Source organism: Microtus ochrogaster, unplaced genomic scaffold, assembly GCF_000317375.1.
Source record: "Microtus ochrogaster isolate Prairie Vole_2 unplaced genomic scaffold, MicOch1.0 UNK41, whole genome shotgun sequence".
Taxonomy (NCBI): Eukaryota; Metazoa; Chordata; class Mammalia; order Rodentia; family Cricetidae; genus Microtus; species Microtus ochrogaster.
Window position 1 is genome coordinate 3,240,679 of NW_004949139.1, and position 14,663 is coordinate 3,255,341.

The 14,663-nt window shown below is 37.9% G+C and overlaps 1 protein-coding gene across 1 annotated transcript; it reads right to left on the reverse strand.

The window, feature by feature from the left end:
- Window positions 1-7,032: 7,032 nt before the first annotated feature.
- LOC101984352 (olfactory receptor 52M1-like) lies at window positions 7,033-7,977 on the reverse strand. Its single transcript, XM_005368855.2, has one exon. The coding sequence runs from the start codon at window positions 7,975-7,977 to the stop codon at window positions 7,033-7,035; it is 945 nt and encodes a 314-aa protein (XP_005368912.1).
- Between the last annotated feature and the right edge of the window lie 6,686 nt (window positions 7,978-14,663).

A 14,663-nucleotide genomic window follows, 5' to 3' on the forward strand; every position in this document is an offset into this window, starting at 1 on the left:
CTGAAAACAAAATGGAGTACTTTTCAAGGAATGCCAACTAATGAGCCAGTAACAATGCATCAGGAATTCTAAGGTGAAATAATAAGACATTTATATGTGACAGTAGGATAGGCTTGTAGTATCAAATATATAAGCAAATATAAAGGTTAGGATTCATGCCTCTAGTGAAAGACCTTATATTGCTGTTATTTAATTTGTTTTCATAAACCATTAAAAGAACAGTGGATCATTTAATACTTTTTTTGGATTTTAAAATTTAGGGGAACCAGTCTCTGAATTTCTTAGTTCTAATGCCATAGATCATTTGATTTGCCAAGGTAGGAACAAGGACATAAATATTACCTCAACTGTATGAATGTGAGGGGCCACATTATGACCAAACCTGTACACATTTAAGAAGAGAAAAGCTGGTGCATAGGCTACTAAGATAGCACAAGCGTGGGATCCTCATGTAATCAAGGTCTTCAGCTGAGCTGTTAGGATGGGAGATGGAACACAGTGTAAAAGATGACAGCACGACTAGTGAGGAGAGAACATCCCACAAAAGACAATAACTACCTTCAAGTTTGGATGACTGTGTGCGTCAGGATAGCAGCTATTCTTGGAAGACTGCAGATAGCGACATAGCAGTCCACGGGCATGACCAAGATAAACCCCAAGGCAATGCAGCAGAGTGAGTTAGTAAGAAAGATTTGTATCAGGCAGGCTTCAAATAGATCTCTCCGTCATGGAACCAAAAATTGCTGAGGGATGTTAGACATGGCAGTTGGAGAGAGGATCATGTCAGTCACGAGAGCATACAGAGGAAGGAACAAATGGGCTCATGCAGGTTGAACTCTGTTCTGACCATAAAGCGAACAGAGAAATTCCCCAAGAGAGCACAAAGGTAAATGAGGCAGAAAGGCACTGCTATATTTAGCTATGTGTGCACAGCTCCCATTTCTGCAATGCCAAGGAGAAGAAGATTCTGGGATGAAGATTGGTAATATTGGACAATGGGATGATGGGAACCATTTGCTGCATTCTTCACACCCATCTGTCCATTAACAAGCAGATTACTTATTAATATATATACAACCCAATGTGCTTTACCTCAAGAGCAAATTAAAATCAAATGTATTTTCCAATGTGAAGCATCATTAGTATAGGGGCAGTATTACTATAATTTAATGATTATCTTTCCTATAACTACTGCTTTAAATGCCACATGAGCAAGTACTTTGCATGACCCAGTAGATAAAATTTAATCCACTTGTATGGGTTAATTGATTTGTAGACAAGATGCTTAATCAGTATCCCTGAACATCCTGGAACTTTGAGAAAAAGAAAAAGTATAAATGTTTAAAATTCACAGCCACAAGACATTATTTTCCCTGCTGAGAATATCAGAAGAACTATTTTTCTATTTATATACCAGGGTAGAATACTTTTTTAAATCTTATACTGTTCTTAAATACTCAAATTCAAATTTTCACATGTTTTTATACATGGCATGTTCTTTTGAAAGATGCATACACGGTACAACCAAGATTGCTCTGTAGTTAAAGTGGTTTTCACACACAATAGATCCTCAATTCATTATATATTCCTTGGCTGACATTTCCTCCAAGTCTTACTAGTCTTTGACATATAACTACATGTTAACTTTAAATAGGGCAATTTGAAAGAGAAAAAGGAGAGTATTACATTAAGGTCTCAAAGGGAAAATAAACAAAGGATTTTTTGCATATCTGTTGACAAAATGAAAAGTCTGAAACATTATAGCTCTGTCTCTAGCAGAGTTTAGAAACAGAATATCAAAGTCATTAATAGAATATTGATTATTCCTTAAAACATTTCAGAAAATTTTGACATATTCCCTTTAGTAAAAAGAATATTCTAGTGAAATGCCTCAGAAACTCAGTTTTATTTTCATTCTTTTCCACCTGCTTTATAGCTATCTTTTAAATTTTTTACTTGTAAACAATTTGAAAGTCCATTGTTTATATTCATATTCTAAAATGTAATGATTCTGAAATTTTTAAAAATGTAATTTCTTTTTAATGAATTGTGTATTACTTATTTATGTATGTATGTGCATTTATGTATGTGTGTTTGTGCATGAGTGCTCACAAATGACATGGAACATATATGGAGTTAGAGTACAACTTGGAAAACCCTAGTTTTGTGGGGAGATCAGACTCAGTACATCAGGTTGGTGGCAAGCACCTTTTTCACTGAGTTACATTCGGCCTCAGTCTTCGCAAAAATTTGAATCATTTGACTTATCACAGCATCAACCTTACAACAAACCAACCAGATTTACAGTAAACTCATCTATGGAAATTATGAAATATATTAAAATGATAATGCCATCATTATAGAATGAAATGAGCTGATTTTTATTTAATTTCAGTAGTTGAAATTATATTCTGACTGGAAATAATGATGTATAATTTTAATTATCAGGTATCAATACTCGTTTACCCAAGCCACCATAAGTAGGGGAGGAATAGGAATGGCAGAAGGGGGAGATGAGGGGAAAAGAGGAAGGGAGAGGAGAACTTGAGGGAGCAGGACAATTGAGATGGAGGAAGAACAGAGACGAGAGCAAGGAAAGAGATATTTTGATTAAGGGAGCCATTCATTACTGGGATAGCAAGAAACCTGGTACTAGAGAAATTTCCAGGAATCCACAAAGGCAACTCCAGCTAATTCCCTAAGCAATAGAGGAGAGGGTACCCAAACTGGCCTTGGCCTATAATCAGACTAATTAATATCTTAAATACTAGACACTATCTTAATATTAAACATTAGAATATCTTAGAACCTTCATTCATCAACTGATGGAAACAGAGGCAGAGACCCATATTGGAGCACTGGGCAGAGCTCCCAAAGTCAGGTTGAAGAGAGAAAAAAGTGAGAATATGAGCAAAGAGGTCAAGACCATGATGGGGACACCCACTGAAACAGTTTACCTGAGCTAATGGGAGCTCACCAACTCCAGCCAAACAGGGAAGGAAACAGCATAGGACCAAACTAGTCCCTCTGAATGTGGGTGACAGTTGTATGACTCCGGCAGACTGAGGGGCCACTGGCAGTGGCACCAGGATTTGTTCCTACTGCTTGTACTGGCTTTTTTGGAACCTTTTCTCTTTGGATGGATACCTTGCTCAGTCTAGATATAGTAGAGAGGGCCTTGGACCTACACCAAAGCAATGTACCTTACCCTCTCTGAGGAGTGGGGAGGGGGTAGTTAGGTGGAAGGAATGGGAGGAGGGGAGGGAGTGGGAACTTGAATTGGTATGTAAAATGAAAAAAGATGGTTTGTTTTCTTTTTTAAAAAAAGAAAACCAGAATTCTGTGAAACTGAAAAAATACTTAAAGAAACTAATTAAATATTTAAAAATTTATCAAATAAAAAAACCTCACCTTCCGTATAAAGGGTTCAATTTTATTTAGAGTGATGCCCTCTGTAGTGCACATACTCAGTCCCACGGATGACTCTATAATATACTAATGGGGAAAACTGAAGAATTTGTCATCAAAAATTGATATTGGAGAACAAATAGTACTTGTTTGGTTTATTTATTGTATTAATTAGTGAAGTTTTGGTTTTTGAATTAATACTAACTAAAACCAAAGCTTCACTCACTTGGTTAGAGTTTGCTCATTTGGATATGGGAGGGCTATTGGGTTTTGTAAGTTAATTTTCTATTCAGCTACTTTGCTGAAAGTGTTAACTAGCTGGCGGAGTTTCTTGGTGGATTTTTTAGGTCACTGATGTATACTATTAAATCATCTGCAGATAAAAAATAATCTCTTCCTTTCCAATATCTTGATCTACTTTAGTGTCTTATCACTGTAGACACTATATTGGAGTGATGGAGAGAGTGAGCAACCTAGTCTTCTTCCTGATTTTAGTGGAACTGTTTGAGTTTCTCACCATTTAAGTACATGCTGGCTATGGTCTTGCTATAAAATGCATTTATTATGTTGAGGTAAGTTCCACTCTTCCTTAATCTCTATAGCACTTTTATTATGAAGGGGTTTTGGAATTTGTCAAAGTCTTTTTCTGTATCTAATGATATGATCATGTGGTTTTTGTCTTTCAGTTTGTTTATGTGATGGATTACATTTATCGATTTTCAGATATTTAGAAGGCATTCTTTACAATAGTGCCACGATGAACTTTTGTCAGTATGGGTTGAAGAAATTAATCCTATATCTGCTCACATGTTTACCTATTATCTACCTACCTATCATTCATTTATGTATCCAAAATCTATTTTTACTAGGTAGAGGAGGCACTAGGTATGTAGTAAAAATAAGGATTGTTGAAGCAGTTTTGGTGATAACTAAACATTGGACAACTGTATTTATTAGAGTAAATAAACCTAAATATGTACTTTTAAGAAGCTTCTATATAAAAGAAAAAACAAAGAATGACCAGAGAAAGGTGTAAATAATATTTAGAAATTATAAATTTATATAAAGACAATATCAAATTAGTGAAATTAACCTTGACTTTATTGACTATTTCTGAAATAATTTATTTTCTTTATTGACTAAGAAAGGAAGGTAGGAGTTACTATTTTTGAGGAGTAGTAAATGATTATATTTTCCATAATACATTTGCATTCTAATTTGCAATTTGATTTTCAATATTTCTGATAGAATAGTCATCCAAAAATGTAAAATCTGTTTTACACACTGTTATGTACATTTTATTTAACAAAAAGCATTGTTATCTGATAATATCAAAAGAATCGCCAGGCGGTGTTGGCCCATGCCTTTAATCCCAGCACTCGGGAGGCAGAGGCAGATGGATCTCTGTAAATTCAAGGCCAGTCTGGTCTACAAGAGCTAGGTCCAGGACAGGCTCCAAAGCTACAGAGAAAACCTGCCAAAAAAAAAAAAGAGAAAGAAAAAAAAAGAAGCAAGTCCATTGCTTTTGACAGGTCTCTGGGTATAAAAATATACCCAGGTGTGAGGAAGGAAGTTACAGAAGCTTTGAGAACTATTATAATACAGACAGATTGTTGGTTAATATAAAAATTCAGTAGTGAATACAAGTTACTGTAATTTTTTCACAACGCCTACTTTGTGTACTATTATAGAGTAATCCCTGGGCTTTGTGCATGCTGGATAAATACTCTGATAATGTCTTCAACCACAAGTTACTAACCACAAGTTAGTGGGGAGAAAATATTCTATCAAAAATATGAAGTTTAGATAAGGTGGACTTAATGGCTGTAGTTTTGATCTCTTCCACGCTTTCTGATTGAGAAATTGCTGTGCCTATTTCTGTGAGTGCATGCAGTATTCCTTATATTCAGACACTACTATCTAGTATTTAAAATGCCTCTTCAGAGAACATTGTCAGTGGTTATTAGTTTTTCAGTTATATGTTATTCATGGGCTTGTTTTAAGATTTTTATTTATTTATTTTTATGTGGATTTATTAAAATTCTGTTTAGTGAAATGCTAAGACTTCAGAACTGTGTAGAATGAACAGAATAAATTAGAACCGGGCATCATGTTACAAAATAAGCATCCTGTCAAAGATTTATGGTCCTCATTCTGTTTCTTCCTCTCTTTCTAAAAATTATAAAAATGCAGTGATTGTTTTACTCCTTCAAAATGACAAACCAGCGAGCAGAACTAAAGCCACCAGTACACATGTTCCTGAGCCTGTCAGCCAATCCTCCTGAGGAGCAGCAGGAGCCCTGTGACTCAGGAAATTAAACATCATGTTTGGTCCCTCGGTCTCCATCTAATTTTCAGTGACCTTGTAAAAATTTCTTCAAGTGTTTGAGGTTGTGCTTGATTTCAAGGTGTGGAGAATAATATCAGTCTCCTACCAAGAAGGGATGGGAGTGAAATGCAAATGGGCGTGATTGAAAATACATTGCTCACAGCGTGTGAAGGGCTGACTCAGTGCAGCGTGACCGGGAGGTGAGAAATGAAACACACATGGGGTGGGGATGGGGAGGACCGTGCTATCATCAGATTTATCAGATCTGCGGTACACATTGGCCGCAGTCTGAGAGGCACTGACAGCTCTGCTGTGGGCTAAGAGCATCAGTAACTCCTTAGCCTACATTTGCACCACCAAACATTTTATCAAGAATTTGGAAGGAATATAGCAACATTTGGTTTAGCTTAAGCTCCTCAAGGCCTCCGAAATCATTTTTTCCACCTCTTTCTCCAACTTCAGCGGCCTCAATGGTCTTGGAACCACATCCCTGAACTGGGCCATTTCACCTCAGGTGAGCATGTTGGGCCGTCCTTCCTAGTTGAGATGGAGTCTCATTCCTTTCCCAGTCTGCCCATGACTTATCTTTCCCTCAACTTCTGCAGAACCAATCTGTTCATTTTCTGTGAGACAGACTTTTCAGAGTTTGAAGCCAGAACTCCCATTTTGCTCGACTACAGTCTTCAAGTGACATTTTCATTTTCCTTCATTATAAAGCTTGGTACGGGCTTATGGTGTCTCACTACTTGTTATTGTTCCTCTTAAAATGCCAGTTTTAAAATGAGTCATGACCCAGAGAAGTGGGTCTAATAATTCAAAGTAAAATGGGTTCTCTTTTAATTAAGTTTTTTATTTTCTATTTTTTATTATTATTTTATTACTTTACAAAAATACCAATCCAAATTCCCACACCTTCCCACCTCTTCTTCCTCCAATCCTAAGAGAGGACAAGGCACCCCGCCCTGTGCGTGTTGATGTCATTCATGAATCATTCATTTTTAGATAAACTTTTTTTCCATTACATCACACTTTGATAAATGCAAGGCATTAAGAGGTGTGTTCACTGCTCATCAGATTCGTAGGACAGCCCCTGAGAGACAGATAGATGGCCACAAAAAATTATAGTTGCTAGATTTATTAGAATTAACACATTAGTAATATGTAAAGTGATTCTTCCTAATAGAAGATAAATAATATTTGATTTCCACGAGAAAATACAAAGATGGCAGTTATGAAGAAGCTTGAATTACTTGCATATTTTCTTCCTATATTCTCTCTGAAGACAACTTCAAACATCAGGAGACTTTTATTCTCAGAAAACTAAGAACATACTCTCTAATTTTCTTTGTCCTAATGCCATAGACAATGGGGTTAAGAAAGGGTGGTACCAGAAGGTACATATTGGCAATGAAGATATGAACTTGGGGGGCCACATTGTGGCCAAAGCGGTGGGTCAGGAATGTAAAGACAGCCGTGGAATAGAAAACGAGGATTACACACACATGGGAACCACAGGTGCCTAAGGCTTTCAGACTTGCTTCTCGAGATGGAAGGCGAAAGACCGTACGGAGAATCAGAACATAAGAGAGAGCAATGAAGAAGCCATCACAGGAGCCAATGACAGAGGCCACACTGAGGCTATAGCGCTTGGTGGCTCCTGTGTCCACACACGCCAGCTTCACCACAGCCATGAACTCACAGTAGGTGTGTGCAATGATTCGAGTTCTGCAGTAGGGCAGCTGCTTGAGCAGAATGGGGTGTGGAGAAAAGAAGCCTACTCCCCGCAGTGCCACAGCTACTCCCATTTGGGCGATGCGACTGTGGGTGAGAATTGTGGCATGGCGCAGTGGATCACAGATGGCCACATAGCGGTCAATGGCCATGGCCAGGAAGAAGCCAGACTCCATGGCAGTGAAGCTGTGGATGAAGAACATTTGGGCAAGGCACGCATCAAAGGCAATGTCATGATCTCCCATCCAGAAGAGACAGAGCATGCGTGGCAGTGTAGATGTGGAGAGGACCAGGTCAGTGACTGACAGCATGCACAGGAAGATGAACATGGGCTCGTGGAGGCTGCGCTCTGCTCTCACCACAGCCAGGATTGTCACGTTCCCCATCACAGCCACTATGTACATGGAGCAGAAGGGAATCCCAATCCAGACATGGAGGTGCTCCAGACCCGGGATGCCCATCAGCCAGAAGGTGCTTGGAGAGAGTTGGGACTTGTTAGCCGGCCCCATGGTGGCACTGCCCAGAGCATGGGGATGAAGTACTCCTCGTACAGTCTCCATGTTTTGCTAAGGCTGTTACAAAACAAGCAAAGTAACAAAAATGAATGAGAAGTGTATCCTAAAGGTTCACAGTACAACACTACTGAAACTTTAATGAGAGCAGTGGATTATCAACCTGGTCATTCCCACCTGGGGTGAAATATTCTTTCAAAGGGATTGCTTAAAACCATAGGAAAACACAGATATTTACATTATGATTTATGACAGTAGTAATATTACAGTTATAAACAAGCAACAAAAATAATTCCATGGTTGGGGGTTAACACTGCATGAAGATCTATATGAAAGTTTTGTCACATTAGAAAAAGTTGACAACCACTGGAACGAGTGTAAAATGGATCCTTAGTGACACTTGGTAAAACCATGCACCCAGATACCAAAATTTATTAGAAATCGAGTGAAAAATCTCATAATTTCAAGAAATATTAAACTTATTTGACAATATATGATAAAACAAATTTCAATCATATTTTATATTCAGAATTTATTTTAATTCTCAGAAAAATCTGGTTTATAAATGGAATAAGTTTGATTTTATATGTATATTTTTCTTTCTTAATATCATACTTAAATCTTCATCTCTCTTCCTCTCTGTCTCTCTCTCTTTCATGCTTGTGTGTGTGTGTTCTTTAAAACTCAGGATTTGTGTTCCCCAGTCTGTGCATTGGATCCTTATTTGACAATACTGTTATAGAATTTATTCCCAAGAGACATTTTCTACCTTCAAATGTGAAGGGTTTTCTGCAAGCTATATTTTCTAAAATTTGAAAATTAGCAAGAATTTACAAACTCATTCTCTGTTTTCTTAAGTAAAATTTCTCAGCTCATATGCTCCATTATTTTACACTTTAATTTCAAGAAACGTAGTTTCTGTTTCAACATATTCCCTATATGCCCAGTCCTTCTTTACCTCTGTTATACTTAACATAGTTGGCATAAAATGATAATTGTATACTTCTCTTGATGTTTGTATGTTTGTGTGATATTTGTTACCATTTTCAGACAAATTGAGGAAAGAGAATAATGCCTAGATCCTTCTAAAATGGAAATAAGATCACCTTAGAATGCTCACATATGCTAATACTTTGCTGAAACTGCCATGCAAAGTAAATTCTGATTTTCAGCTTGCAGGTACTGAATAAGAGCTTAGAATCTTGGTCTGAACCTCTAGAATTCAGCTATACATTTGTCTATAGAGTCTATTTGCTTTCATTGTGTTAAACTTAACTTTTCTTGTCACATATTAAATTCAAAATCATGTAGCACAAAATGTTGCAATGCCTATTAAAGCATACTCTTGTCTTCCAGACTTCATAACTGATGTCAGGTTGGCATAGGTGAAATGCTGAAAAAAGAGACACAAGTGAATGCTTTTCTTTCTAAACTGCAGTTTGGGATAATTCTTTATGGCCCAGCAGTGTTAGACTGAAATTCATTGCTCACTCTTTCTCATCTCTACACACTTCGTAACTTGGAGCATGATTGGCTGAATAGTTGTTTTTCAGGACAGAGTCTTATGCAACCTAAGATGCCCTCAAATTCTCTACAAAAAACTCAAGATGGTTTTGAACTCTTGATCCTCCTGCTTCTACATTACAAGTGCTAGGATTGCAGAAGTGTGCTACCAGATCCAATACATATTTAAAAACATTTATTTACTAATTTAACATTTCCAAACTGACATGTAAGTGTATGAATTTATTATATATGTGAATACTCACAATATTTGATATATGTATGAAGTGGGAATTTAAGTCAACGCAATCATACAAACGATCACAAACATCCAAAATGTCCTTATGGTGAAGACATTAAAAAGTTGTTAATTTACTTTTTAAAAAGGCAATTAAGGTAACTAAGAGAATCTAGCAGTTTGGGATGTTTTGAAACATTGTTTCCTGCTAGTTCTTGCTAATTGACCCTCTCAACAAAGGGACTTCTTTAACTACAGACCTCGATATAATAGATCATTTTTTAATGTTGAAGAGGCCAAAACTAGTTATTCTCTGAATAAACTGTCTGTTACCATGAGCTGTCCTGGTGAAGCTTCCCAAATGCTATTATAATTCTTACCTGGGTTGTTAATCAGCATAGTTAGCTAGCAAGTAGCTATATTTACTGTATTTACAAAAAGCTAATCTTTTTAGCATGTATCTATGGTATTTATCCTTAACTTTAACATTGTTCTTCAAAAAATAAACATTACCATTTTGAGGATTGCATCATTCTATCCATGCAAATGCAAATGTAGCTCTCTTCCCATCTCTGTTCTTATTTAACCATGTTAACGACAGGTCTCCAGAGAGCCACCTTCTATAAGAAACAGATTCAAAGCTCGTTCAGCTTACATCAGCATGATTTACAATTCTTTCTGGGCTTCATCTGATTAAGTGTGTTACTCAAAGAGCAATTAATGGTCCACTGAGACAAGGGTAATTTTCTGAAAGAAGCAGAACTAAATAAATTTTAGGAAGAGTAATTATTATGAATATCTTTCAAAGATAATTAATGAAGACATTTTCCAGATGTCTTCTGGATATTTTGATGTTTGAAATATTTTTGAATATATCAAGGCAACAGCAACAAAAAGTAGTAGGAAATAAAATGTTGTATTTATCCTTTGAGAGCTTATCTTTTGATAGGCTGCTGGTAGATGTGTAATGTTCTCTTTTGACTTTTTTGTCTCTTAATCTTTTGTCTTTAATCCTTTGTCAAAGAAATAAGAATTATGGATAGAGTGCAACACATGTTGGATTTTAATGGCTAAAAATGGTGATTGTCAGGATCTGAATCCAGACAGGTCTGGTTTCAAATATACTCCATGCAATTATTGAATTACTCAAATTTAAAAAGGAGTATATTTGTCAGAGCTCAGCTGCATACTTTCTTTTATAAAGTACTTAGTTCTGTGGGTTATAACTAGCAGTATCCCAAATGATAAGAAGGTACTGCTCAACCTGGCTCCAATTGCCAGTCTTCACATCACTATCTTATTCCTAGATCACACTTGGTTTCTGGGACATTTTACAGTGTAAAATTTTGTATTGCCTTCTTGTTTGCTCTATGTTAGTGTTCTTCCTATTTCCTTCTCCATGTCATGTATATTCTATGTATTTTGAGATTAAAGACAGAAAGTCTCTGTTTAATAAAGTACTGATGTCAAGAACTAGAAGCAAAACTCAGGGAAAAGGGTGACTAACAGGAGAAGCTGTGGGAAGAGAGTCAGGTGTAACCCTCTATAGTAATACTGAAGGACAAGAGGCTGCTGTTTTTATCAAAGACTGTTTCAAAGCAGAATTGCTGCTATTGTTGCTCTTACCATATTTGACCTCCCAGTCATGATTCTTTGAATAAATCCATAGTATTATAAGTTCATCCTGTAGAGAAGGAGTCAATTTCACACAGAAAATGTTTGGTAATCTCAGAATAGTCGTGCCTAGGTATCTCTTGTCTGACAGGTTGTAATTGTTGTGTTTAAGATCCACAGTAGGATAAAACCATTTATGACTTTTCCTCCTAGTTACCTGATTAGCAACCCCATTTACTATGGAAGTTAGATGTTTCCCAGTTTAATCTCCCTCCACCGCCTATGACTATAATACACACTAGATTTTATATTTTGTAAAACTGTGGATGTGGATTGGCCGTCAGTTAAAGTTGATTCTATAGTTATTTTTCAAAGTCAGATTCAGATTACTTCTGGTTTCCTAGGGCAGCAGTGAAAAACAGAACCCCAAAGCAAAAAAATATCAAAAATATATTTTCTGTATTTAGTTGGTCAGTTGTTGTTGCTTCTGTTATGCTCAACTATGATGGTCGTCATGATGGTCAGCCATAGTGGTCACTTTAGTGGTCAATTGTAGGGTTCATTGTGTTGTTGAGTGATAGTAGCCATTGTCGTGGTCAGTGGTGTTCACTGTGATCATCAGCCATAGTGAGTGTGTCAATAAGAGGATCTCTGTTTCTTGAGTCTTTTCTTGGACACTTTTCACTCGTTTGTCTTGTCTAACTTTGATGTGTTAGTTTTTGTTTTATCTTATTATATTATATTAACCCTTAGAAGCCTGATTTTTTTTATTTCATTTATTTATTTATTGAGAAAAAAAATTTCCGCCTCCTCCCAGCCTCCCACTCCTCCTGCCCTCCCCCCACTCCTCTCCCCCTCCCTCTCAAGTCTGAAGAGCAGTCAGGGTTCCCTGCCCTGTGGAAAGTCCAAAGTCCTCCCCCCTCCATCCTGGTCTAGGAAGGTGAACATCCAAACTGGCTAGGCCCCCATAAAACCAGAACAAGAAGTAGGATCAAAACCCAGTGCCATTGTCTTTGGCTTCTCAGCAACCCTCATTGTCTGCCATATTCAGAGAGTCCGGGTTTATCCCATGCTTTTTCAGTTACAATCCAGCTGGCCTTGGTGAGCTCCCAATAGATCAGCCCCACTGTCTCCGTGGGTGGGTGCACCTCTCTTGGTCCTGACTTCCTTGCTCATCTTCTCCCTCCTTCTGTTCCTCATTGGGACTTTGGGAGCTCAGTCCAGTGTTCCAGTGTGTGTCTCTGTCTCTATCTCCATCCATCGCCAGATGAAGGTTCTATGGTGATATGCAAAATATTCATCAGTATGGCTATAGGATAGGATCATTTCAGGTTCCCTATCCTCAGCTGCCCCAGGAACTAACTGGGGACCTCGCCTTGGGCACCTGGAAGCCCCTCTAGGTCCAAGTCTCTTCCCAACCCTAAGATGGCTCCCTTAATTAAGATATGTGCTTTCCTGCTCCCCTATCCAACCTTCCTGTATCCTGATTATTTTCTAAATGAGAGACAGAAAGAGGGCGCTTCAGATGGGAGGAGAGGTGGGGGACTTACTGGGAGAAGTAGAAGGAGGAGAATCTGTAATTGGGATATATTACATAAGCAAAAAAACCTATTTTCTATAAAACTGGAGAAAAAGTGGACAAAACAAAAGAAAAAAGAAAAACAATGAGAAAAGCTGAGTTTTATCAGTTGTCAGTAGTGTACCTGTCAAGGCTGTCGGTCAATAGTGTACCCGTCAATGGTGGTGGTTTAGGCAATCAGCAGGCATGCATTAAGAAATCAATATTGTTGACAATATATAGAGAACTTACTCTATGTGCTGGCTAGTTTTATGTCAACTTGGCACAAGTAGTCAGACTGATGATTATCTTAAATATCACCATAGAACCTTCGTTCAACAACAGATGGGGAACAGAGGCAGTGATCCACATTGGAGCACTGGACTGAATTCCCAAGATCCAGTTGAAGAGTGGAGGGAGTGAGAGCATGAGCAAGGAATTCAAGACCATGAGGGGGTCATTCACTGAGACAGTTTGCTTGAGCTAATGGGAGCTCACCAACGCCAAATGGACTGGGAGTGAATGAGCATGGGAACAACCAAGCCCCTCTGAAGGGGGTTGACAGCTGGGGCAGACTGAGGGCCACTGATAGTGACATTGGGATGTGTCTCTACTGTATATAATGGCTTCATGGGATCCTATTCTTTTTTGGATATCAACCTTGTTCAACTTAGACATAGCAGGGAAGGCATTGAACTTTCCACAGGGTGGAATACATGGCACTCCATTAGGTGTGGAGGGTTGGGGGGAGGGCCTGTGGAGGGAGAGGGAGGGGACTGGGAGGAGGAGAGGGAGTGTAAATTTGGGTTGTTTTTTTTTTTTAAGTAATAAGAAAAAAAGGGTTATCTGAGAAGAGGGAACCTCAACCTCAATTAAAAACAAAACAAAAACGCATCCAAAAGATCTAGCTGCAAGAAAGCCTGTGGGGTATTTTTAAAATTAGTGATTGATATGAGAAGGCTGGGATTATTATAGGTGGTCCTAGGCTCAACAAGAGAGCAGACTGAGTAAACTAGGAAGGCCAGTCCAGTAAGCAGCACTTCTTCATAGCCTCTGCTCCAACTCCTGTCACCCGGTTCCTGCCCTGTTTGAGTGCCTGCTCTGATTTCCTTCCATGATGAACAGAGATGAGGAAGCATAAAACTAACAAATCTTTCCCTTCCCAAGTTATTTTGGTCACGGTGTTCCATTAGAGCAATACGTTCTCTAGTAACCTTACACATTCTGGATGCAGGCAAATATTTGATTTCATGCAGTATCATAAAATTTCCTCCAGATACTGAGGCATACTGAGAAATTCCAAAGCTCACTCCTAAGAGACAGCAACGTACTTCTGTCTGGGAGTAGTGGACAAAGGCCTTTAGGAAGTGGCATGAAAGGAAATGTTGACCCTGAGGTAGCCACAGCCTCTCTTGCATTTCTCTTGGGGCCTCATGTCTCCTAGGACTGTAGGAAGATTTATAAATTAATCCCACTTGTTTGTTGAGTTGAACTGCCACTCACAATGAGGGGAATTTTTGTACCTAGTATGAGAGATCATGGAAATATTTATGTGAATGAAAATGGAAATACATGGTTGAGAAGTTGAGAAGCGGAGTAGTTTAGATATTTATCAGAAGTAGAAGGTAAAAGTCTAAGAAGCTGTTTTAAGGTAAGTTTATTATTATCATTCAGTTAAGGACATTATTATGTATAAAATATCATAGATATTTATGCTTGTGCTAAAAACTTCTGATTAGCCTCGAGCGTTTCAAACTGACAAGGCTTGTA

Bases quoted from the DNA above. Each gene is read 5' to 3' on its own strand.
- LOC101984352 (XM_005368855.2), bottom strand. From the start codon at position 7,977: ATGGGGCCGGCTAACAAGTCCCAACTCTCTCCAAGCACCTTCTGGCTG.